Raw genomic sequence first — 27,031 nt, forward strand, 5'->3', positions numbered from 1 at the left:
TACATATTGCCCTGAACGGTTTTCCTTTTAAATACTAAACTGGAAGTCTTCAGGCTGGAAATTCTACTCCTCATTTCTAAATTCTTGGTGGATTGTTTCTTCGTGTCTTTTAAGCAAGTAAAGTACACATACTTTTATTGTGGATCTCAATTGTTCTACCTCTAGGAATTAATCTCCCCCAAATTTAATGTGCATAATTATTTAGTTATAAATATCTTCTATAAAAACATTACACCCAATATGTTTAAAATTTTCTTTTTTAAAACATACATACATATGGATATACATATGAGAAGATATACAGTTAAAATCTAACAGCTTTTAGGTCTGGTTGATAAGATTACAATTTTCCTTTCCTTTCCTTTTTTTTGGAAAATTTCTAAGTTACATTAAAAAGAGGTTATTGTATGTTTTGCTCTAACCTAAGTACTACGTAGTTCACTCTAAGAAAGACAATAAAGTCAGCAGATTTCAACAGATGTTAACAAATTATGCTGAAGGTAGAAAGCACAGATATCAGACCTGTTTTTGAAACAAGTACAACATAACAGTTGGATTTTAATGCTCTCTCTGATCAAAGACTATGCTGAAGGATTTTTGTTCCTCCCACAAACAAATATTGTCAAGGTATCCTAAATTTTCAGCTTGTGTCTAAGTTCAAATCATATGACAGGTTTGGGGGAATTTATGTCTTGGTTTAGGAAAATAAAACTCCCCTAGAGAATTAAAGAGACATGATAGATTTCTTACCTTGTAAGATTTAGCCATAGCCATCAATCAGGAAGTGATATTATTCTGGTTTTGAATTTTTTCTATAAATTTCTTATTCATTTTTTAATTAAAAAGAAGTTCACAGCCTACAACTCACTACCTATAGTCCACCAAAAAAAGCCTGGTTTTAACTTCACTTCTTTGGGAGCAGTGCTTTCAACCTTTTCAAGCCTACAAAGAGTTCCACCGCCTGCCTCTCCCCCCACCTCCACCCCCAACCAGCTATACACAATCTAAAATGTTGAAATATTAAATTTTGTGCTTTCCAATGAGTTGGTCCCCAGCAGCAGCCATGAGGAACCAATGGTAGCCCTCAGACTTCTTTTGAAGAACCATTAATTCAAAGAAATGATCAGAGGGAAACTATTAATTAAAAAGTAAGAGAACAAACTGAAGTAGTACTATTTGTTTTTAACTTCTTAACACTGCAGCACTGCCCAGGAAGCATACAGTATAGCTAAAAGCAATGTATATTCTGACTATAGAATTATTCTTATTATTAGATGCCACACTTTTGAAAGAATGTGGATAAATGGTCCAAAATGCTAGCTAACCTCTCTCACTATTCAGGAGTCTCTATTGTTTACATGGCTTCTAGAATCCTTGGATTTATCTCAGTAGGTATGCATAATAAAATGGCCTAGTAACTGTACCCATGTCTGCACAAAGCTTTAAGTTAGAAATGGAGCATTCCTTTCAGGTAAAGGGTACTTATTACCTATACCTCTTAATATTTGACCTCCTACAATGACCATCCATCTAATTAAAAAATTATTCAAACTTTTGACCTTAGGGCCCTTAATCCGGAAAGGTGATTAAAACCTAGAGTTACACATACACTATACTCGAGTGGTAAAAGGAAGAAATGCAAATCATAAAGCATCTCAGAAAATTCATACTTATTAAATCCCAGTTACATCTGACACTTATATTAACAATATAGAATAATGGGCTTTTCGTGTCTGCTCCAGCTTCCAGAGGCTCCCCAACAGGAGCATCTGGTGATATCATGAAGTTCCCATTAGAAACACCTCTTCAGAGTCACTTTAGAGCTCTGGCCTAGACTGGTCACTCCACCTTGACCAGACAGTCCTGGCAGCCTCTCTCTGCTCACTGGTGTAGACGTTGAACAGGTTCCACACAAGCTGGAGCAGACATATATTCTTCACATGTCCAACTTAAAGGACAACAGAAAAAAAGGATGCCTCCATTAAGGATGTGAAGCTACAAAAATTCATTCACGCTTTCTTTCACTCATTCATTCCTTCATTGCAAAACTACTCAGTTCCAACTCTGCCTGGCATTGTGCTATACAATGGGATTCTTTACCCTTGAAAATTACAGATCTATTCACATTTTATTCAGAGATTTAAGAGCCTTTTTAAAAAATAACTTTGTTCTAATCTCATCCCCTTGTTTACAGACTTATGGTTCTTCAGCACTCCCCACTTAAAATTGAGGTGAATATTTTCCTCTTCCTTTTGATATTTCTCCATGAAATTTTATTCACATAAAAATAACTTGTATTTCTGTAAATACCAAATTTCTTAATTTTTCTTTAAAAAGCAAGCTTTGAAAGCTACATTAATAAAGTTTAAAAATGGACATAAACCATATTAATTTAACTTGGAAGTATATTGAGTTGCTAATTTTTCATTCACCTAATCTTTAATTGTATTTCCTATGTACTACAGAGTGACACATGAAGGTTTTATGGGCACTCTCATATATTGCTTGTACAAATAAAAATCTTTACAAACTATCTGAAAGGTAATTTGCCAAAATGTATCTAAAGTCTTTAAAGTGGTCTTATCCTTACACCCAGAAATGTCATATTTAAAAAGTTATCCTAAGGAAACAGTCAAAAATATGTACAAAGATGTTCATCATATATTATTTATAATAGGTGAATAATTGAGCCAAGCTAAATATCAATAATAGGAAGCTGATTAAACTAGCAATGGTTAAACCATATGGTATATGGATACTACAAGTCACTAAAAATCACATTGCAGAAAAATATTTAAGGATATTTGCATATGTTTGGCAAAATAAATCAGGTAAACCTGTGATAGATGAAAAAGCAAATTGGTGTGATCCAATTTAGAGAAGGAAGAAAAGAAGGGAGGGGAAAAGGGAGAGAGAGGGAGAAGGAGAAAAGGAAGAGAGAGAGGAAAGAAGAAAAATGGTGCAGAAAAGGATGAGAAGAATTTATAATGGTTTAGAAGTGCAAACTTTAAAGTCAAAAGCCTGGGCTTGAATCTGTGTAATCTTCAACAAATGAATCTCTCTGCTCCTGTTTCTTCATCTATAAAATGGGTGACTAATAAATAATACCTTCATCACAGGGTTGTGGGAGATACTAACTAAATTATTGTATTTAAACTGAATACAATACTATAATGCCTAGAACAGAGTGATCATTCAATATTAGTGATATATAATAACATCTTAAAAATAATTCTGGAAGGTGGTGTAGATTATTTTCTATATTTTTCTACATTTTCCAAGTTTTCTCCAATAATATGCAATGCTTTAGAGTTAGGACAAAGCAATAAATTTTTTTTCAAAAGAGAAAGGCATCTGATTTTTATATCCTTTTATTACAGATACTTTTGAACTTTGTTTTCTTCTTTAACAAGTTCTTTAGTGTTTAAGCATCCCCTTAATTCAGATCACTATAACTGGAAAAAGATCATATATAATTAATGAAATATAAAATTTATAAAAATAAACCTTTCTCCATATTAACAAGATGACAGATTGCTATATGTAATATAAGCCAGCTACATGAATGTATCTACATACTGACAAATCTCTAAGTTCCTTAGAAAACTGAACTGAATAAAGCTTTCACATTCACTGATAAGTCATTCTCCATTGCCCAGAAGAAACCACTTTTCTCTCTGATGTGTCTCTTGATCAAAAAAAAAAAAAAGCAAGGCAAGAGAAAGGAAGTGGCTCAACAAATATAAAGAGGTTTTTAGGAGGCTTCTTGGATGATTTCCTCAGATGTACATAACTCCAAAGAGGCCAAATACCCCAAGAGGTACAAGAGTGTAGCAATCTATTCACTTTGCTTGTACAATATCTGTGAACAAATCTGTGAAGACGAGGCCACGGATTTTAGATCCTTTAGCTCCTCATTGTTGACCTAGATGTTACATCCTATTTAAAAAAAAAAAAAAACCCCTTCCAGCAGTATGAATCAACTTAAATTTAGGTCCATGGGATACCTGAATTACATGGATCAAAGCTATTAGAATTAAGGGGTTCAAATGTATAGGAAACGGTCTATCAAAAAAAATTGAAAAGCACTATGGCAGATGCAAAGGGACAAAAACATATAGTCCTTGTATTACTTACCTACAGATACAAAAAAAAAAAAAATCACTCCAAAACTTAAAACAAAAATCATTTACTTGCTCTTGATTGTACAATTTAGGCTATGCTTGACTAGGTGGTTAGTCAGCTAGTCTGGCCTGAGACCGCTCAGGCAGCTGCAGTCATGGAGGGAGCCATGGTCCCAAAGGACAAGCTCCACTGTGCAAACTTCCAACAAGCCTCGTTTGCCTGATGTTTGCTGATATTCCACTAGCCAAAGGGAGTCATATGGACAAGCCAAGAGTGAGCGTAAGAGGGGACTACATAAGCACTTGGGAACCAAGAGGCTTGACTCTTGGGGTTTGGGGTGGAAAGAGGGGATATTAATGTAACAATCTACCAAAGTCCTGCCCTCTGGATCCAATAAATTATATTCCTCCTATGTGGAAAATATACACCACCCTTCCCAAGAACTCCAAAATCTCCTCCAACTTTTGCAAATGGATCAAAGTCTGGTACCTCACCATATGGGTCAGGTCCAAGTGTGGCTGAGCATCCTAGGATGCAACCTGAATGCAGCTTATCTTGAATCAGAGGCTTATAAACTAAAAAGACAAATTATCTGTCCCCCAAACATCCAACGGAAAGACGGGGACAAGATAACCACAATAATTTTGAAAAGTACTAGGAGAAACAAAGTCGTCACTTGTCCATAGCAAGTCTAAATTGCAACAGCAGTTGTTGTCAGGGCCTCCTACCCAAGGGACAGGAATGCTCTTTTATTAGGGCCTAATTCTGTTCTTTGGAATGGTTTCCTAATCTATTGCTCTCCATGGCTCTTCGCTCTGTTCTCTGGGCTTTGGGCTCCTAGATCATTTCTTTTTAAAAAGAAATGTTCCTGTTCATAGCAAGTTGGGGCCCAGAAGCCTCTTTTTAAAATCACCATCCCTTTTAGTATAAGCCAATTCAACACCCTTAAAACTTTGTAGACTTCCTATTGATCTAACCGGGTTTCATTCCATTCCCCCTAAAACTCTACCCATAACTCTTTTCAAACTAGCTCTTTCTCACTTTGGAAGTGTCAGTCTAATGTGTCACAAAGCCCTTAAGATTCTTATAATCTCTTTTTTCTAGCTAACAGAATTAAGTAACATCTCAAATCTTTCTGAGGTCTTAACAAAGAGTCTTCCAGTCAAGATTTGATCTTCACTCCAGGCCATATCTTACCTTAAGAATATTTTTGCCTGCTACAAACTGGGAATGAGAAACTCTTATTTGCCAACACAGAAAGTCCTGGGCACCCTGAATTTCCTCTGATTTCTGCTTTCAATTCTTTTCCCTCTTCCCAAACCTTATACAAAGCTATAAGAAGTTAATCGATGATTTCAATATTCTGCCTGGAAATCTCCTTAGCCAGATCCATAAATTCATTAGGTACATCTTCATATTCCAAGTTCCTACAGGTAACAGTTTTTTAAACTGTTTCAGTACCATAAAGCAGGAGTCACCATCATTCCAGTCTCCAATAGCCGTTTCCTCACCAGCTTTCATTAACAGTAGTTTGTCATCTGTCTAGCCTCTTCCAACAATCCCCTCACCATTTTTCCAGCCCCTAACTGCCACCTAGTCCCAAAACCAATGCCACATATTTTAGGATTTTGTTATGGCATCACCTCACTAATAATATCAATTTTTGTTCCAGTTACCTATCACTTCAAAACAAATCAAAACTATATGTCTTAAAAGAACAACTATTTGCTTGTGATTCAGCAATTTGGGCTCAATTCAGCTGGGCAGATCCTCTGGTCTCTCCTGAGGTCACACATGTGGCTGCAGTCATCTGGGGCTCAAATAGGGTTCGAAAGTTCAAAACGGCCTTACATGTCAGGCATTTAATTGGGCCTTGCTGGCCAAGACGCTTCATTTGTCCTTCAATGTCTCCTCCAAGAGGACAGCCTGAGTTCCTTGCATGTTCTTCACAAGTGTCTACCAAACTTCTACTTGAGTAACATTTGCTGATGTCCCATTGGCTAAAGCAAGTCACATGGCCAGAGTCAAGTGGGGAGGAAACTATACAAGCCAATGAGAGGTGTGATTTATTAAAGAGCCATTACTGTAAAAAGCTATAAGTCTCCCATCATAAGTGAACGGGCCATTCACTCAGCTGACACTCTTGTGCCTCCTTTTGGTCATTTTTAAAACTATAGTAATAGAAGTTGTTTTATATCGTAAAAAAAGAAAGAAAGAAAATTAGCTGGCAAAAAAATTAACCCAAAAAGAATTTACAGATAACTAAACACTCACTAATGGAAGCAATAAGCTACAAAGTTGAGAAGAGACATTTAAAAATTAAAAATAAAGTAGAAAGACGGGCTGGCCCAGCGGTGCAGCAGCTAAGTTCGCACGTTTCACTTCAGCAGCCCCGGGTTCGTCAGTTCAGATCCTGGGTGCAGACCTATGCACCGCTTGTCAAACCATGCTGTGGTAGGCATCCCACATATGAAGTATAGGAAGATGGGCACAGATGTTAGCTCAGGGCCAGTCTTCCTCAGCAAAAAGAGGGGGATTGGCAGCAGAGGTTAGCTCAGGGCTAACCTTCCTCCAAAAAAAAAGAAAGTAGAAAGATAATACAAACAAAAATAGGAAAAAGAAATAAAAACAACTAGTAAGAAAAATCAAAAGTGACAAATACCACAAATTGATAAAACCATTAGTATAAGATATTAAAAATAATAAAATAAGCTAAAACTAGCACAAATGTATGATAAATGATTTGACAGACAAAAGGATGGGGAACAAAAAATATATTTTTTATTAAAAAATAAAAATATACTTTTTTAAAAAGTACTAAGAGTTAGAATTCAAAAGCCTAACAAAACAAGGCGATCAGGATTTTTCAATCAAAACAGTTCCTCTCTCTGGCAAACACCCCAACAATTTGCCCTCATCCAAGAGTTGGGGCTCTCTGTAAGGAAACACTTCTCAAATTGTAGTATTTAGAAAGCTTGTCACAATGCAGATTCTAAGGTCCTAGTTAGTGATTCTAATTTTATAGATCTAGAATGGGACACAGGAATCTTCACGCATAAACACCCCAGGTGCTTTTAATAAAAAAAAAGGCCCAACTACCACGCTAACTGCAAAAGGGCTTTCTCAGACCATGGGCCTCCTTATCTTTTGTGTTGGACTTCTTGCTTGAAGCCCTTATGGCAAGCCCACATTCAAAATTTCAGAATCAAGCTAACATGCTCCACTCCCTTACTTATAGCTCAATTTGAGCAGCTTCACCCTTTCAAGCCTCCCTCCAGCAATAAAGCAGCATTTTTCAAATTACAGGTCACGACCAATGAGTGAGTCATAGAATCAGTTTAATGGGTTGCGACCAGAATAGAAAATATCAGAGGGCATTGCACATAATGATGGTAATTACGGTTTAAGTATTGTTAATGAAACTTTTGTTTCAGCTGTGAGTATGTGTACAATAAAAAACTGTATTACTTAACATGAGTCATGGGCAAAAAGGTTTGAAAATCTCTGCCATAAAGATTATGATGGATTCATCAAGAGGCTAAAAAGTTTTCAGGTGAATAGTGCAAAAACACTCTCAAAGTCAAAGAAAAAAATTTTTTAATGATGATAATTTCATTTTATCATATTTCTGTAGAGTTTAATTATTCAGGCACTTCAATGCTTCAAAGAACAAATTTAATATGCATTTATTCAGCATCCCTCTAAACGAGTAGGTGAGAGAAATATGGTCCCTTTCTTTTAGAAGCTTACAAAATAGAGTTAGTATTAACCCATGAAGTAACCAGAGAAGTAAAGGACAATACAAAAGAATTTATAATCATGAGTTAAATTTACTGTATTTCAAATAAGTGAATGATGGAATTAGGGAAGTTGTGTGAAGAAGACAGGATTTGAGTTTAGCCTTAAAGAGAGTGTAGGATAAGAAAAAGCAGAGAGGAAAAGGTATAGTAATGAGTCTCATTATACTGTCAAAGTAGGCTAACTGCCCGTAAAAAGAATCCCAAAAGTTCAGTGTACAACACAATATGGATTTACTACACCCATTCATTCAGAAATCCAGGTTCTTTCTATCTTGTAGATCCCCCATCTCTTGTGGCCTCAGAGTCCTCAGCCAGCCCTCTGCATCTAGCCAGCAGACAGGAGAAGAGAGAGCATGGATCATAAAGAAGTCTTTTCTGGGCCAGGCCTGGAAATGGCGCCTCGCTTTTCATCCTTTTTCCATTGGCCAGAACTCAGTCACATTTAAGTACTTTTTGTTGTTAGTGTCCTCATCTTCCAGCGCTATAGCAGACAATGCTCTCCTGCTACTCATAGGACTTTTTTTCACAGCCAAGTTTTTCAGAAGTGCGTGGCCATGTCCTTCTTCCTAGTCTGTCTTAGTCTGGAAGCTCCACTGAAACCTGTCTACAATGGGTGACACTGTTGGTATTTGAAATACCGGTGGCATAGCTTTCAGCATCATAGCAACACAAAGCTGCCACAGTATGACAACCAAGAGACAGGAGATGTGGTCCCCTGACCTAGAAGTGAACGCAGGCCACAGGGGTCAGAGAGCCAAATCTTAAAGACTAGACAACCAGGGCAACATACTGGATTACTAGGCAAGGTAAAAAATATCGCCTAGGGCCAAAATGGCGTACCTCCATTCATCTCTATATTTATCTCATGTCTCTTATAATTAAAACACCCCAGACATGATACAATGAACCTATACAGGAAGACTCTGAAAGATGGAAAGAAGACAGAGTGGAGGCTAGGACATTAGGACTTAAGAAACGACATGGTGGTGAGTTCCCTGGGTTTTCTTTTTGTTTCCCACATAACCTAGATGGAGTGCTGGAGAAGGCTGCAACCTGGAACCACCAAACGCAGGAAAAGAAACCTAAAGAAAAGTCCACTCTCTCTAGCCAAAGACTAGGAAAAGAATGGCCTAGCAGAATAGAAAACATTTTTTATAATACCTGCCCTAATGCAGCCAAACATTAAAGACAAAACTGCCCCAACACCATGGTGTCAGTGGGCTGAGCAGGAAGCTGGACTTCCAGCCCCACCCTGCAGCAGTGAGACCAGGTAGGACCTCTTCGCTTCCCCCAATGCGACAACAAAGAAGTAGAATGAGAGTGTAGGCAGTGCTAGTCAGCCCACTTTCCCACCCAGGTGTTAGTTTGGCAATTTCCTAAAAAGTTAAACATAAATGTACCATACAGCTTAGCAACTTAGCAAGTATCTGCCCAAGAGAAAGGAAAACATGTCTACATAGACACCAGTACATGAATGCACACAGCATCATTATTCACAATAAGGAAAATGTGGAAACAACCTAAGTCTTCACCAACTGGTGAACAGAGAAACAAAATGTGATATATCCCTACAATGGAATACTATTCAGCAATAAAAAGGAATGAACTACTGATGTATGGTACAACATGGATAAACCTCAAAACACATTACAGTAAGTAAAAGAAGCCAAACACAAAAGATCACATACTGTATGGTTCTATTTACAGGAAATATCCAGAAAAGGCAAATCTATAAAGCAGATGAGTGGTTGCATAAGGCAAGGGTAGGAACGAGGATTAACTTCAAATAGACATGAGGGATCTTTTTGGGGTGATGGAAATGTTCTAAAAGGTGATGATTATACAACTCCATAAATTTATTGAAAATCTTTAAATCACCTCACAATGGGTAAATTCAATGGTATATAAATTATACCTCAGTAGACATGTTTTTTAAGAAGTAGACAGAAAACAGTATACTGAACTATCATGTTACCTACCACCTAGATTCAACAATTATGAACTTGCAGCCAATCTTATTTCATCTAGAACCCCATTCTACTTTTCCTCTTCCCATATTACTTTGAAGTAAATCTCAGCTAGTACATATTTCATTCCAAATTTTCTAAGATTCATACTAAAGAAATAAGGATTCTTTAACCTAAACATCTTTAGCTAACATCTTTGCCAATCTTCCTCTATTTCGTATGTGGGTTGCCGCCACAGCATGGCCGGTGATGAGTGGTGTAGGTCTGCACTTGAGATCCAAACCTGTGAACCCAGCCCACTGAAATGGAGCGTGCTGAACTCAACCACTAGGCCACAGGGCCAGTCCCTCTTTTATTTCTTTAAACATACTACATTTAATATAGTAATTTAAGATAGTTCTAATCTCTAAAGGCTTAAAGGTCTAATTCTGCTAAAGGTTGTTAGTGACTCTCACAGTGCTCATTTCATCATGTGAGATCATGGTCATCAAACTTTGCATGTGCCCAGAAGGACTGGTGATGGCTTGTTCCAGGTGCCTGAGGCTGCTCTAAACCCAGGTCCACTATAAATTAATTTCTCAGTTTAGGGTTTTTCTGTTGCAGTGAATGTGAATTCAAACCTCAATCCCACATTAGGGTTTTTTCCTCTATTCAGACCTAGACAATTTTTCTTGCAGAACTGATTTTGGTTCTAGTTTATCCGTTCTCTAAAGGCATGTCTCTTCCAAGATTCTGACTTTACTCAGAATTTCTGTTCCAACTTCCTACCTTATTTGAGCCCAGAGGTTTGTCTTCTGATCCCCATGTGGCCATTAAAACCACAAACCGTGGGGCTGGCCCTGTGGTGTAGTAGTTGAGTTTGCACGCACTACTTTGGTCACCCAGGTTCGTGAGTTCAGATGCTGGGCACAGACCTACACCACTCATCATCCACACTGTGGCTGCAACCCATATACAAAATATAGGAAGACTGGCACAGATATTAGCTCAGAGCTAATCTTCCTCAAGCAAAAAAAAAAGAAGACTGGCAAGGGATATTAGCTCAGGGCGAATCTTCCTCAGGAAAAACAAAACAAAGCAAAAACTCTAGGTTACCAGGAATTGACAAATGTCCAAAGGACAGCTGAGTGCTTTAATGAATACTTTTTTAATGATGGCTTCAATGAATAATGGAAAGGTATTCCCCCTTATTTGTGGTCTCTGGTCATTCAAAGTGACCCTGAAAGGTCAGTATGCATTTTTAAAGATTTCTAATGTTCTATTTCTAATTTTTTATGAGTGTTGCATTGGAAATATTTTCAAGATATCTAATATGCTGTATTTCCATAAATTGAAGTCTAATTCCTTCTTATAAGGTCTATAATTTTCAGTTTAGAATAGGGTATCTTCCATCAACCTGAGCTTCAAAGTTTAAAATCTTTCATATCCCACTATAACATAAACAATTTCTTTCTTTGTTTAAATCCCAAATGTACTACAAAACAATCCCAAAATTAAATTACTTAGTAATTAGATCATTCCATAAACCAAAATAAAATGGAGCAAAATATCTCTGTGAGCAGCAATAGTATAGGGAGGCATTACAGCATACTGATAAAGCATAACTTTTATTAGTTATTATTTAATAAAATGGAAAGCATTATCAGAGTTGGCTCAAGCCAGTTCTAATACTTAATGGCTATGTTAGCGTAGGTAAATTATCTCAAATGTCTGGCCTCAGTTTTTTCAAACATTAAGTTTATATTAGAACTTCAGTCAATATCCCTTAATGTATCTAAAGTTCTATGCATATGAATCTGAAGAATATTAAGTTTAAAAATCTGTAAATGAAAAGCATTAGGATATCAGTCATCAAGCAGCATGACTCAGAACTGTATATAGAAGTATTAAATGTTAAAGGAGCATGATGTATGCAAGCTAGTCTCAAATGCTTCAATAACAACGTTTGTGTGTGTGTGTATATACATACATACATAGTTGCGTGTGCCTACATACATAGATACATATATGTATGTGTGTGTATACACGTATGGGAGAAAGCTGAGAAAGGAAAGGAGAGGGAGGGAAAGAGGAAGAGAATAAAACAAACGTGGCAAAATATTGAATCCTGGTGAATCTGAGCAAAGAACACCTGGGAGTTCTCTGCACTACTCCTACAACTTTCCTGTATGTCTAAATTTACTTCAACATTAAAAAAAGAGAGAGTGTTATGAAGTCAGTGTTTAAATACCAGATATAATCCTGGCTATATAAAACAGGAGCATAGTGTTATTCCATCATGAGAGGAGAAGAAAATCCATGTAGGGACATTATGAAGTTATCATTCACCAACTGTATCAGTATCACATATGTTTGTTTCTATAAATACAAACTGATCTATTTGAATTCTCTTTTAATGACAGGTTGCAGAACTACATAAAAACGCATAACATCCTAAGGGGTAAAAACCTCAGGTGAGATTTTTGAGCCAAAGATAATTTGGAATAAAGCTCACATGTAAGCCAATAAAGCATTCCAACATTAACTCCTGGCTTCCTTCTAAGAGAGCCCCAGACCACCAAGGGGAGTAGGAATACAGAGAAGTCAGCATCAGAGGAAATGTGTGCCCGGTGGTTGCCAGCATCTTGGAAGTGCAAATTCAGCAGGTAACATAAAACTCCCTAACTCCATGTTAAATTCTGGTGCATAAATGACAATATATTTCTTTGCTTGAGAGTCTATTTGTATCCAGCTTCTCAGAATGTCAAAATAATTAGAAATAATTAAAAATAGTTACAACCAACAATAATTGTTGAAGATTAAGTCCACTGTAGGTTTAATTTTTTTTTTTTTAATTTAGGAAGATTAGCCCTGAGCTAACTACTGCCAATCCTCCTCTTTTTGCTGAGGAAGACTGGCCCTGAGCTAACATCCATGCCCATCTTCCTCTACTCTATACGTGGGACGCCTACTACAGCATGGCTTTTGCCAAGCAGTGCCACGTCCACACCCAGGATCTGAACCGGCGAACCCCGGGCCGCCAAGAAGCTGAACGTGCAAACTCAACCGCTGCGCCACCGGGCCGGCCCCAGTAGGTTTAAATTTTTAAAAAATAAAATAAAATAAATAAATGTGACAGAGAGAGAGAAAGAGAGAATGTGAACATTTTTGCTTGCTTTTTTGACGGAACTTTTAATTTTAAACTCAGCAGGAAACAAGAGAATGACTACAAAGAGCCAGGTAGGAGTATAAGAGGTTTATTACAAACCAAATGATCTTTAGGATCATTTGCAAGTAGCTCAAAGTCAAGACAATTTTGAACCAATGAATGTACATTATTGATGAATTCCTCAATGCTAATTAAACTCTACTTTCTCTCACATTCTCTAATTTTCTAATATATTCTGCATAAATCTTTCTCTGAAGTCTGAGCTAGAGAGACAGTATTGTGTAGTAACGTTTTCAAGTATTCTCCCCTCTGGCTATGCAAAACAGAAAGAGGAAAACGGTACACTATATAAAAATTATGTAGTAATTGCAACAAAAACAGGACAGTAACACTTGAAATTACTTCTTTCACTTACTTTTTAAAATCTGAAATCTTAATTTTAAATGTAGAAGGCATACACCTTTTATAAGAACCAGTGACCCCTGCTGCAGGCATTCTCACCCAAATAAAATCTAAAACTTTGGTGTGAGGTCATTAAACTATTCCTAGGGCACCCTTTTACTCTAAAAGCTTCTGTAAGCGATTGAACTTCTAATTTGAATAATTGCATTCCACTGACATAAATTCCCTCTGTAGTTTCAACTGTATGCAATATCAGTCTTCATTTCCTGAGTTAAATTAATGTTGAGTAATATGGTGCTTCTTTAAAAAAAAAAAAGGTGCATCTACTTTCATAGCAACCTTTCAACAATGAGTAGAAGTGATTCATGTGCACTAAAGGGGAATAGGTCAGTATGAATAATCATTAACCAGCAATTTCTGCCACATTCACTGTGTGCAGAGCATTTCAAAAGGCACATATCATCCAATAAGGAGGATATACTTACATAACTTTATAAAAAAATCAAATGTTTCATAAACTGAATCCTATTTTTCATTGAATTATATCATTATATCATTAAAAACCATTGTCATTTTTATGACTTACCTTCAGCTAGCTGCAACTCCCCATGTTTGATCCCCTCTATCCTTCTAGTCAGATACTTAATGAATTGTAAATTAATATTGGAAAACCTAACCTAAAAAAAGAACCACTGAGGAGTGTTTATAAAGTAAAGAATTATTTCTTATAAGAGGAAATCCTGAAAACGAGCTTCATCTATTAAATCTCAAGCCAATAGAATTTTTAAAAGACATAAAAACAGCTCTTACACAAAATTTGTTACTCAAAGTGAATTTCCAGTGTTGCTATGATAGTGTTTATTGAATAAACTTCAGAGGACTAGTATTATATGTTCCTTGAATGAGATTTGATCTTTCAATCCATGGATTTTCTTAAATAACACGTCTACAAGTTGCAGAGTGACCTTTAAGAAAAGCCACTCTAAAGCGATGATCCAATTGGCCCTGAGCTATTTCCAAGCTAAAGACATCTAAAATGGATCAATCTGTTCCAGAATTCAGTGACTCGGAATTTCAATCTATTCCGATTTTGTCAGTCTTGGCCTACAAAGGCTAAGGTCATTGTAGGTAGACTCAAAGACAAATATAACTGTTTAGGTTACCTCTGAAATCAACTATATGTCCTCGGAGACACAGTGGCTGTGGTAGACATACCTACCTACTCACAATTTTTCCTTCCTACTCCACCTTTTCCATGACTTCCCTGTGGGTGGAATATACTTCCCCATCTCATTGACTTTGGATTTCACCCTATGACTTGCTTTGACCGTTGGAATGTGGACAGAGGAGTGCAAGTTCTGAACTGGGGCATTAAGGGGTTTTGAGTGTTTCCACTTATCCTCTTGTGTCCTACTATTACCCATGAGAAGAGTACACCACAGGAAGCCACTGCTCCTTCAGCCTAGGACCCACAATGAGAGACACACAAAGCAGACTGAACCAAATCCATAGTCTAGAGTGACTACAGTCAATCCACAGACCCATGAGCAAGAAATAAAGATCTGTATGTGAGCCACTCAAATCTTAGGGTTGTTTATTGCCATAGTAAAAGTTAATACAGTGGGCAACAATAACAAGGCTCAAGGTATTATTTTCTGATACCACTCTGTTCCAAATTAAAATTTCCAGGTCCATTCTCCAAAACAGTATGCTAAACAGAAGAAGTTTTCATTTCTGAATGTACCAGGCACTAGCCAAACATCTGTCTGACAGCTTGATATATTCTATATTAATCTCATCTGAAGATGTATCCATCATTCAGGATTAATAATTCTTGAACCTCCTCAACTAAACTACAGGTACCTTGAAGACAGAATCTGTTATTTGATTCACCATCCCCCATAGTACCTAAAATGGTGTTTTGCATTTACTAGCCATTTGATAAATGACTCCCTATGCTACCTCAGTTACCAGTGCTTTTCGTTATTGTCCACATCCCAAAGTGACATCTTGAGTCACAAAATTACTCCTATATTTGAATTGACAGAAATGACTAGATATGCTCTTTCTACCTGAATACACAGGAGAACTAAATTGCCATCCAACAAATGATGCTCAAGGCTGATAACCTACACTAATACGAATTCCTTCAAAATGGCACACAGATTCCTTCCATGAATATTGAGATGCAGTTTGGATAGCTAGATGACACATCCCATGGTGCTACATACAAACATGCAGCCGAGATGTGTCAGCATTCAAGGGTCCAATTCCAATAGAGATCCCACGAAGAGGCCTAGCAACCCCTCCACTGGAGCACTTTTCTGTCTTCAGTCTCTTTATAATCAGTTCTCTGTGCCACTGTCTTCTGCTCACTGGCCCAGCTGTCTAATTTTCTCCATCATCCTCTGTCACCTAACTAATCCATGTTATTTTCTTTTCCTCTTCTTTATGCTTTTCTTCTTTCTTGCCTTGCTTTTTTGGCCTTCCTTTCATATTTCTAAGCCTAGGTACAAGATACCACCACGCATCTGAACTACTTCTTCCATTCACAACAAATCAACCAACTGCCATACACCAGATATAATTTTCAGGCCTCAGAGTCAATAAAAGCAGGTGTGTTCCTTGCAGGATGCTCAGGGACTTCCAGAGATCTCCACACACCCTGCCAGCTATTTTAGTACTTGCATCATTACAGAAATTTAAAGACAAGAATTTTTTTCAAATTTTTTGTGAGAAATTTCGCTGAACCACATGGTCTAAACATGTTCAGTTCATCAAAGCTGTGAAGTAGCAAAGATGTCTTCAAATATGCAGAATTAATTCATCACCATATTTCATTATTCCAATTTCTGCTCCTAAATAATTTTAAGTATGATTTAGTGATATCTAATGAAATTGTAAATAAATTATCTGTTAGAAGTAGTCTAAAATTCCTAAAATATAGACCCAACTATAATAAACATGCATTTTTCCTTTCTTCCCAGAATATCCTTTCCCCTTTTATTCTGAAAACCACACACCTCTTCTTGGAAATGTCACCCCGACCTCACCCTGAAAGCCCATGGAACAATGTGGTTCAAATACATGCTGCCATTTTCTTATTCAGCCTAGCCGCAGGCTAGGGGTGTGCACCTGTGCAAAGCTGGGCCACTCAAGGAACCCTAAACTTCTGGCCAAAGTTAATCTATATTTATATAGATAAGGGCATGTGACCTAAGCTGAATCAATCACAGTCCTTCCCCAAGATTTTTCAAACCAAAATTAAGGCAAGAGAAGAAATCTCTCTCAGAAGTTAATGAAATTGGGCATCTTAAGGCATGAGAGCTGCCAGCAGCCATGTGCCCTGCATTGTGGGGAAAGCTGGTCTGAGAGAAACTAAGCCAAGATGCAGACAGAAGCAGACGTTAGAAACAGAGAAGACTGAGCACCCTGGCAGCGACCAAGTCCCTGGTTCCAGTTGTCCTTGACGATTGCCACACTCCTGCCTTCCTCCTGGGTTCATTATAAGCCTTCCAATAAATTTCCCTCTATACCTAAGTCAATTCAAGCTGTTTTTTCTATGGCCAGTAGCCAAGGAAATTCTACATAATACACCAAACAAACTCCAAGGTAACAAATTCGACTTCTTGGGGGTAAGGTCCAGGAATACTGTAAGCAATTCTAACGTATCTCTAGCGAATTTAGCATTAGTCAACAGACTGGCATTTAAGAATGATACTATTTAACACTTTCTTCACTGCCTTCTTTACTGGGAATAAGCCCTGTCTTTTCATAAGACAGTAAATTTCTTGTTTTCTTAGTGAATTTCCTTGGCTCTTAGCATAAGCCATGAACACAGATGTGCAGTGGGTATATACTGAACTAAAAACACGAAGACTGGGATACATGATCTTCTAGAATATCACTGATGCAAGCAACGGACGCTTTGTATTCTGGAAAAATCCATCTCAGGATAGTGATGGTTGTGCAGCAAGACAGCACAAACAAAATTGGAGAAAATTATTATTAATGTGATTATTTTTTACCAAAAGATACATACCTGTGGATATATTCAAAGGGATCCAAGGGACCAAAAAGGGATTTGGGTAGCTGTGGAGAAGCCAGATTTAATCTCAAATGAAGAATCTGACTCAAAAACTCAGCAAAGAAAGTCTAGCTTTCCCTAAGGATTAGGTCTAAGAAGAGGCTGCCAGGAAGTTAAAATTAAAGAGGCAGGAAATGTAAAATCCCATCTGTGTTAAATGTTTTAAACTGCATTTGGAAATAAAGCCATATACCTGTAAATCCCTCTTTCTATGTTTACTGTACCCCTGTAACAAAATATTTTAGAGGCGCCGGCCCCGTGGCCAAGTGGTTAAGCTCGCACGCTCTGCTTTGGTAGCCCAGGGTTTCACTGGTTTGGATCCTGGTCGTGGACATGCCACCACTCATGAGGCCGCACTGAGGCAGCGTCCCACATGCCACAAGTAGAAGGACCCACAACTAAAATACACAACTATGTACTGTGGGGACTTGGGGAGAAAAAGCAGGGGGGAAAAAAAAAACGACTGGCAACAGTTGTTAGCTCAGGTGACAACCTTTAAAAATAAATAAATAAATGTATTTTCGAATTTAAATGACCAGTTTGCTTGGGAGTGGTGACCCACCTCTATGGAGGGAACCTGAGGGACGAGGGTTGAGTTCAGAGTCTCGTAGCCAAGAGAAGGCCCTAACCACCCTCAAATGATAGAAGTAGAGGTAAAAAATCAGACAGCCCTGCTTTAGGCCTTTAGCTTCACCCATACAGCACACACTCCAAGAATCTCACTGAATACCAGAGCTCAGGAAGAGACTCATTTCCCATATAATAACTACAGTAAAAAAAAAAAAGCGAATCCATTCTACCTCCTTAAAGCTATGACCTTAACTAGTTCTAACTGAAACAAACAGAAAAAAAAACGAAGCTGGTTAATCCCTGTATAATTTTAAACTCTTAGAAGCTTATATATTCATTTTATTTATTTGTTTTACACAGCTATTTAGCACAATGCATGAACTTAAGAAACGCTAATAATGGAGGAAAACGAATCATACTACAAAATGCAAATTATGAATTGTATTAACTACTTAAATAGATAGGTTCTAGACATCAACTTTAGAATAACTCTAAGTTATTCCAGAAGACTATTTGCATATAACTTCTTGAAATCTCCACTCAAAACTTCTTTCAGTGTAAACTGTACATAATCTTTTAATCACCAACAAGCTTAAAGAACATACTAAAATATCTGGGATCAGTGCTCTAGACTTTTCTACCTACTAAAAGTGTATATATATATAAACAGTAAAGTAACTGAATTTGACTAAAACCATCATGCAACTGTGCTAATAATTTGGTCTTAAAAGGATATTCAAATATGGATAATTAACATTTCTTAAAATCCCAGGTCACATCCACAAAAAATAGTGTCATTAAGTAAAATTTGTTTAGGATCTCCACTTATGATTCTCAGAAAAAAAAACCACTACAGATGCAGATAACTATCTGACAATTATCTTTATTCACCTCTACTCTGCTTATAATATGACTGCATTAGAAGACCACATAAAGAAATTTAGTAAAGCTACATTTCAGTTCAAGGCCTTTTTAAAACTTTTCCATTCCCAGCGTAGAAATAATACATAGAAATCTCATTTCTAGCGCTTGAGAAACAATGAAGCATGTGCTCTAAAGAATGAAGTCGTTATTAGTTTTCACCTGCATTGATGCTCCTTCCACTCTTGCCACACAGGCGACCCGATCCAGGAAAGTCACTGCCACAGGCACTGCCACAAAAAAGCCTTTACAAAAGGCTCTGAAGTATCTTTTCACCCAGCCTTGTGACTGTGCCATACCTAAAAACACAAAGAAAACAAGTATGAAAATAACCTCAAAAAAGGTGAAAAAGAAAGACACAAACACAGCACAAGAAAAATAAGAGTTAAGGAAGAAAAACCTCGTCTCTTAACATATTTCATACTCATCCCTGTAACCACTATAATAAATTTAACTTAAATTCAAAAGCAACTACATTAACTCAGGTTTACTCTTCTCAGTAGCTCAAGTCCACTTGATAACTTCAGGGGAAAACTTCTCTCCACAAAACAATGTTATAAAAAAATACATAAGCATGCTAAAAGTAAATCTTCTTCTGTTGCTGACTATTATGGTGGAGACACCCCTTATACCCCTAATATCTGTTCTCCTTCTACAGTAGTAGTTTTAATGGGACGTGTGGCTGCCCAGCCTCCCTTGGAGCTAAGAATGACCATGTGACTAGGGTCAAATGAATGGCATACGAGCAGAAATGATACACTTCCACATTGTGCCCTTTAAAGGAATATGTCCTCCCCTTTCAGTTCCCCCATTTTATGATAACTGTGATAACGAGGTGATGGTAGGAGCAGGAGTAGCCATTTCAAACCGTGAGATAAAGCTTCAGTTAAAGATGGCAAAGTAACAAAATAGAAGGGTTCTAGGTCCCCAGCACCATGGAGGCACCACAACTGCCCTGCATAGTTTACACTCGAACAGCTTAATGAGAGATAAGTCACTTTCTATCATGTTTAAACCACTGATATATTGGCTTTTGTTATAGCAGCCAAACCGATCCTAACTAATACAAAAATGAAATCAATGCTAGATCAAGAAAAAAAAAATCACTGCATGTGAATTTGATACAGACAATTACTGACCCTCACTTAGCTCTGTAAGCACGTGATTAATTCCCAGATTTTCTAGGGATAAGAAGATCTCTTAATTATCTCATGCAATAAAAAACAAAACAATGAGAGATCAAGATGTGCTATCCTACTGACCAAATGGAGCCAAACGCAGTCCAACAGATGAAGAACTCTCCTGGCTGGGAAAGACAAATGACCAGTTTGATCACGGTCTTACTTAGTCAAGCTCCACGTGCTGTCCAAGACTGGAAGGAGAAGGTGAAGGGAGGGAGAGGAAGATAGAGGTCTTTTTACCTCTCCTTCCTTAGAGTGTGAGACTAGATCAGAGCAACTGAAAAGTTCCCTGACACAATCATGAGGCTTGTTCAACCCTAAACCCACAGCCCAGTTTGCTTCCAAGATGATCTAAGGTTTCTTGTCCTCTTGAGAATAAGTCCAAAAGGGTCCACAAATGCAATTCAAACTAAGTATATGCCAGAAAAGCATACACCAGGACATTATTTAGGCATTTCTCTTTTTTTCTTATAATTCAATTTTTATTTACCTGTAGTGTTTTTTTTTGGGGGGGGGGGTTGTGGGTTTTTTTTTTTTTGGATAAGCCCTCAGCTAACATCTGCTGCCAATCCTCCTCTTTTTACTCAGGAAGACTGGCCCTGAGCTAACATCCATGCCCATCTTCCTTTACTTTATATATGGAATGCCTACCACAGCATGGCTTGCCAAGTGGTGCCATGTCTGCACCTGGGATCCAAACTGGCAAACCCCAGGCTGCCAAAGCAGAATGCACACACTTAACCACTGTGCCACTGGGCCAGCCCTGGCTTCTCTTTTTTTAAGTTCCCAAAAGTCATCCTACCAATGAGAGCATTGTTGTGACAATATTAATATTATAGAGAGGAAAAGAAGCCAAAAATAGATAAGAACATAAAAAGGAAACAAAAAAGACTAAGAAATACATTCATGAAGAAAAAGGAGAGGGAGAGAGAAAATAAGTAAATATAAAGAAAAAGAAAGGAACAGAGAAGAACTATTAAAACACTGAGAAAATGTAACAAAATGGCAATAAGTACATGTTTATCAACAGATATTCTAAATGTCAATGGACTAAATGCTCCAATCAAAAGGCATAGGGTGACAAACTGGGTAAAAAAAACAAGACCCATGTATATGCTGCATACAAGAGAGATACTTCAGACCTAAAGACACTCACAAACTGAAAGTGATGGGATGGAAAAAGATACTCCATGCAAATGGCAATGAAAAGAAAGCTGGAGTAGCAATACTTATATCAGGCAAAATAGACTTTAAAACAAAAACTGTAACAAGCAATGAAGAAGGCCATTATATAATGATAAAGGGAACAATCCAACAATAGGATAAAACACTTGGAAATATCTATGAACCCAATACAGGAGCACCTAAATATATAAAGCAATTGTTAAACGACATAAAAGGAGTAATAGACAGCAACACAATAATAGTAGGGGACTTTAACACTTCACTTACACCAATGGATAGATCATCCAAACAGAAAATCAATAAGGAAACATTGGCCTTAAATGACACATTAGACCAGATGGACTTAGTAGATACATACCAGAACATTCCATCCAAAAACCACAGAATACACATTCTTTCCAAATGCACATGGAACATTCTTCAGGACAGATCACACATTAGGCTGCAAAACAAGTCTCAATAAATTTAAGAAGACTAAAATAGGGGCCAGGCCTGTGGCTGAGTGGTTAAGTTCACATGCTCTGCTTCGGTGCCCCAGGGTTTCACTGGTTCGGATCCTAGGCACAGACATGGCACCGCTCATCAGGCCACACTGAGGCAGTGTCCCACAGGCCACAACCAGGACATACAACTAAAAAAATACACAACTATGTACTGGAGGGATTTGGGGAGAAAAAGCAGGAAAAAAAAAAAAAAGAAGATTGGCAACAACTGTTAGCTAAGCTGCCAATCTTCAAAAAAAAAAAGTGAAGATTCAAATAATACCAAGCATCATTTCTGACCACAACGGTATGAAACTAGAAATCAACTACAGGAAGAAAATCAGAAAAGCCACATATATGTAGAGATTAAACAAAACACTACTGAACAACAATTGAGTCAATGAAGAAATCAAAGAAGAAACCAAAAAATACCAGAAGACAAATGAAAATGAAAATACAACATGTCAAAATTTATGGGATACGGCAAAAGCCATTCTAAGAAAGAAGTTTATAGAAATACAGGCCTACCTCAACAAACAAGAAAAACCTCAAATAAGCAATCTAACAATGCACCTAAAGGAACTGGAAAAAGAAGAACAAAGCCCAAAATCAGTACAAGGAAGAAAATAATAAAAATCAGAGCAGAAATAAATGAAACAGAGACTAAAAACACAATTGAACAATCAATGAAACCAAGAGCTGGTTCTTTGAAAAGATAAACAAAATTGACAAACCTTTAGCTAGACTCACCCAGAAAAAAAGAGAGAAGGCTCAAATAATAAGATTAGAAATGAAAGAGAAGAAATTACAACAGACACCTCAGAAATACAAAAGCCTTATAAGAGAATACTACGAAAAGCTATACACCAACAAATTGGATAATCTAGAAGAAATGGATAAATTCTTAAAGTCATACAACCTTCCAAAACTGAATCAAGAAGAAATAGAGAATTTGAATAGACAAATCACCAGTAAGGAAATCAAAACAGTAATCAAAAACCTCCCCAAAAATAAAAGTCCAGGACCAGACAGCTTCCCTGGTGAATTTCTACCAAACATTCAAAAAAGACTTAATACCTATCCTTCCCAAACTCTTCCAAAAAACTGAAGAGGAGGGGAAGCTTCCTAACTCATTCCATGAAGCCAGTGTTACCCTGATACCAAAACCAGACAAGGACAAAACAAAAAAAGACAATTATAGGCCAATATCACTGATGAACATCAACGCAAAAATCCTCAACAAAATACTAGCAAATCGAACACAACAATACATTAAAAAGATTATACACCATGATCAAGTGGGATTTATTCCAGGAATGTAGGCATGGTTCAACATATGCAAATCAATCAATGTGATACACCACATTAACAAAATGAAGAATAAAAAACACATGATCACCTCAATAGATGCAGAGAAAGCATTTGACAAGGTACACATCCATTTATGGTAAAACTCTGAATAAAATGGGTACAGAAGGAAAGTACCTAAATATAATAAAGGCCACCTAGGACACACACACAGCTAGTATCATTCTCACTGGAGAAAAACTGAAAGCTATCCCTGTAAGAACAGGAACCAGACAAGGATGCTCACTTTCACCACCCTGATTTAACATAGCATTGGAATTCCTAGCCAGAGCAATCAGGCAAGAAAAAGAAATGAAAGGGATGAAAATTGGAAAAGAAGAAGTGAAACTGTCACTATTTGCAGATGACATGATTTTATATATAGAAAACCCTAAAGAATCCACTAAAAACCTTTTAGAAATAATAAATGAATACAGTCAAGTCGCAGGATACAAAATCAACATACAAAAATCATTTGCTTTTCTATACACTAACAATGAAGTAGCAGAAAGAGAAATCAAGAATACAATCCCACTTACAATTGCAACAAAGAGAATAAAATACCTTGGAATAAACTTAACCAAAGAGGTGAAAGACCTGTACACTGAAAACTATAAAACATTGTTGAAAGAAATTAAAGAAGACACAAAGAAATGGAAAGATACTCTGTGTTCTTGGATTGGAAGACTTAACACAGTTAAAACGTCCATACTTCCTGAAGCAATCTATGGAGTCAATGCATTCCTCACCAAGGTTCCAACGACATTTTTCACAGAAATAGAACAAAAGATCCTAAAATTTATATGGAACAAGATCCCGAACAGCGAAAGGAATCCTGAGAAAAAAGAACAAACCTGGAGGTATCACATTCCCCGATTTCAAAATATACTACAAAGCTATAGTAATTAAAACAGCATGGTACTGGCACAAAAATAGACATACAAATCAATGGAACAGAATCGAGAGCCCAGAAACAAACCCATACATTTATGGATAGTAATTTTTGACAAGGGAATCAAGAATATACAATGGAGAAAGGAAAGTCTCTTCAATAAATGGTGCTGGGAAAACTGGACAGCCACATGCAAAAGAAAGTAGACCATTATCTTACACCATACACAAAAATTGACTCAAAATGGATTAAAGACTCGAATTTAAGATCTGAAACCATGAAACTTCTAGAAGAAAACATAGGCAGTATGCTCTTCAACATCGATCTTAGCAGCATATTTTCAAGTACCATACCTGACTAGGCAAGGGAAACAATAGAAAAAAATAAACAAATGGGACTACATCAAACTAAAAAACTTCTGCAGAGCAAAGGAAATGATCAACAAAATGAAAACACAACCTAAAAATTGGGAGAAGGTATTTGCAAACCATATATCTGATAAGGAGTTAATATCCAAAATATGTAAGGAACTCATATATCTCAACAACAAAAAAAAACAAACAAGCAAATTACAAAATGGGCAAAAGATCTGAACAGACATTTTTCCAAAAATATACAGATGGCCAACAGGTACATGAAAAGATGTTCATCATCACTAATTATCAAGGAAATGAAAATCAAAACTACAATGAGATATCACCTCACGCCTGTCAGAATGGCTATAATTAACAAGACAAGAAATAACATGCATTGGAGAGGATGCAGAGAAAACGGAACTCATACACTGCTGGTGAGAGTGCAAACTGTTGCAGCCACTATGGAGAACAGTACGGAGATTCCTTAAAAGATTAAGAATAGAACTACCCTACCATCCAGCTACTCCCCTGCTGGGTATTTATCCAAAGACCATGAAAACAAAAATGCGTAAAGATATATGCACCCCAATGTTTACTGCAGCATTATTCACAATAGCCAAGTCTTGGAAGCAACCCAGGTGCCCATCAAGAGACAAATAGATAAAGAAGATGTGGTACATATACACAATGAACTACTACTCAGCCATAAAAATGATGAAATAGTGCCATGTGTGACAACATGGATGGACCTTGAGAAATTATGCTAATCGAAATAAGTCAGAGGGAGAAAGCCAAATAACATATGGTCTCACTCATAAATAGAAGATAAAAACAAAAAAAACAAACACAAAGAGACAGAGGGGAAAAGGGGTAGGGAGGAAGGCAAAAGGGGCAATTAGGCATATGTGTATGGTGATGGACTGTAATTAGTCTTTGGTTGGTGAACATGACGTAATCTACACAGAAATCAAAATATAATGATGTACACCTGAAATTTACATAATGTCATAAACTAATGTTACCACAATAAAAATAAAATAATTTTTTTTTAAAAATTAAAAACTATAGTCAAATTCTATCCAGATACTCATTTCTGAAGATTTTACCCAGTGAAGTTAAACTTGAAATGAGAGACAAGAGGAATATGTGAAGAAAGGTGTTAGTATCTATATGACACAAATCGTTATAGTTATGGGATCCAAGACTCCACTTCTCTTTTTTTTTGAAGGAATTTCTCCTTTTGAAGACACATACAACAGAAGGTCACATGGTTGGGTTACTTATTAACACATAGTCTTCCGACCAAGACAAAGCAAAAGAATTCTCCAGAGTTAGTAACCTGGAACAATGGCTTTCAAATTTTTCTGACCATGTTTCACATTAAGAAATATCTTTTATGGGGCTGGCCCCGTGGCCGAGTGGTTAAGTTCGCGTGCTCTGCTGCAGGCAGCCCAGTGTTTCGTCGGTTCGAATCCTGGGCGCTGACATGGCACTGCTCATCAAACCACGCTGAGTCAGCGTCCCACATTCCACAACGAAGAATATACAACTATGTACCAGGGGGCTTTGGGGAGAAAAAGGAAAAAATAAAATAAAATCTTTCAAAAAAAAAAAAAGAAATATCTCTTATGTAGCAACCAAGTACTCATTCACTCATACAGACACACACTTACACATAGACACTCACATCACAGTCAACATGGATTGAAAAGTTTCACAAAACAATACTAATCGTTTCTATATAATAGGTTATAATTTTAGTCTATTCATTGGATGGGACAAGATAGATACAGGGAGACTAGATTATTCCAGTGGTCTAGGGCAAGAGATGATGGTAGGGTGGACTAGGGTGGTGGTGGAAGAGATGAATTAAAATGGCCAGACTTAAGATAGTGCACATTTTGGAGGTTAAACTGAGTGGATTGGAAATGGATGAGCAGCGGTAGGAGAGAAGAAAAGATAAAAAAAAGAAGCGTCAAGAGGCAGTAGTGACCTATCAAAGCCCTATTATTTTGTCATTTCCTTGAATTACATTCCAAAGTACTAAAAACACTCAAAATTCAATTCTTCAAACATTTATTCAGTCCTACTAAGTACAAGACCACAGGTAAGGTGCTGGGGATACAAGGGTGAAAAAGCAGATATGGTCCTTGCTCTCAAGGCGTTACAATGTACCATGAAAGACTACCCTAAACAAATATTCCCAGTGAAGATGAGCATTAAAAAGAACCAATGTCCCTGGAGCATGACAACATGGAACAAGGAAGTTTATCTGTGGTACTGTGATTTATAATTAAAAATAAACACATATTTGGTCTTGGCCCAAAGACACAGAGCTCCCAAAACTCTTAGAATTTCCTAAGTAATAAGAGGTACAAACGTGCCTTTTGTTATGTTAATGAGATTACTTGGAAAGCCCCTAGGTTCTCTAAGGATGGGAGCTGGTAACTAGAAGAACCAACCCTGAGATTAGAGTTAGAACTTTCAGTACCACCCTCAATCTCTCGGCAGGAGAAAGGGGCTGGAGGTTGAATCAATTGCCAGTGGCCACTGATGAATCAATCATGC

At 37.2% G+C, this 27,031-nt stretch overlaps 1 protein-coding gene across 5 annotated transcripts in view; it reads right to left on the reverse strand.

Moving 5' to 3' along the window:
- IMMP2L (inner mitochondrial membrane peptidase subunit 2) overlaps positions 1 to 27,031 on the reverse strand; it is an 845,338-nt gene that overhangs the window by 783,096 nt on the left and 35,211 nt on the right. For all 5 annotated transcript variants that reach the window (XM_070511972.1, XM_070511976.1, XM_044764648.2 and 2 more), the window contains one exon: positions 19,183 to 19,319. In XM_070511972.1, the coding sequence (XP_070368073.1) occupies positions 19,183 to 19,317 (135 nt within the window). In that variant the 5' untranslated portion in view covers positions 19,318 to 19,319. The remainder of the gene's footprint in view (positions 1 to 19,182; positions 19,320 to 27,031) is intronic.

This window comes from Equus asinus, chromosome 1 (genome assembly GCF_041296235.1).
Source record: "Equus asinus isolate D_3611 breed Donkey chromosome 1, EquAss-T2T_v2, whole genome shotgun sequence".
NCBI classification, from domain to species: Eukaryota; Metazoa; Chordata; class Mammalia; order Perissodactyla; family Equidae; genus Equus; species Equus asinus.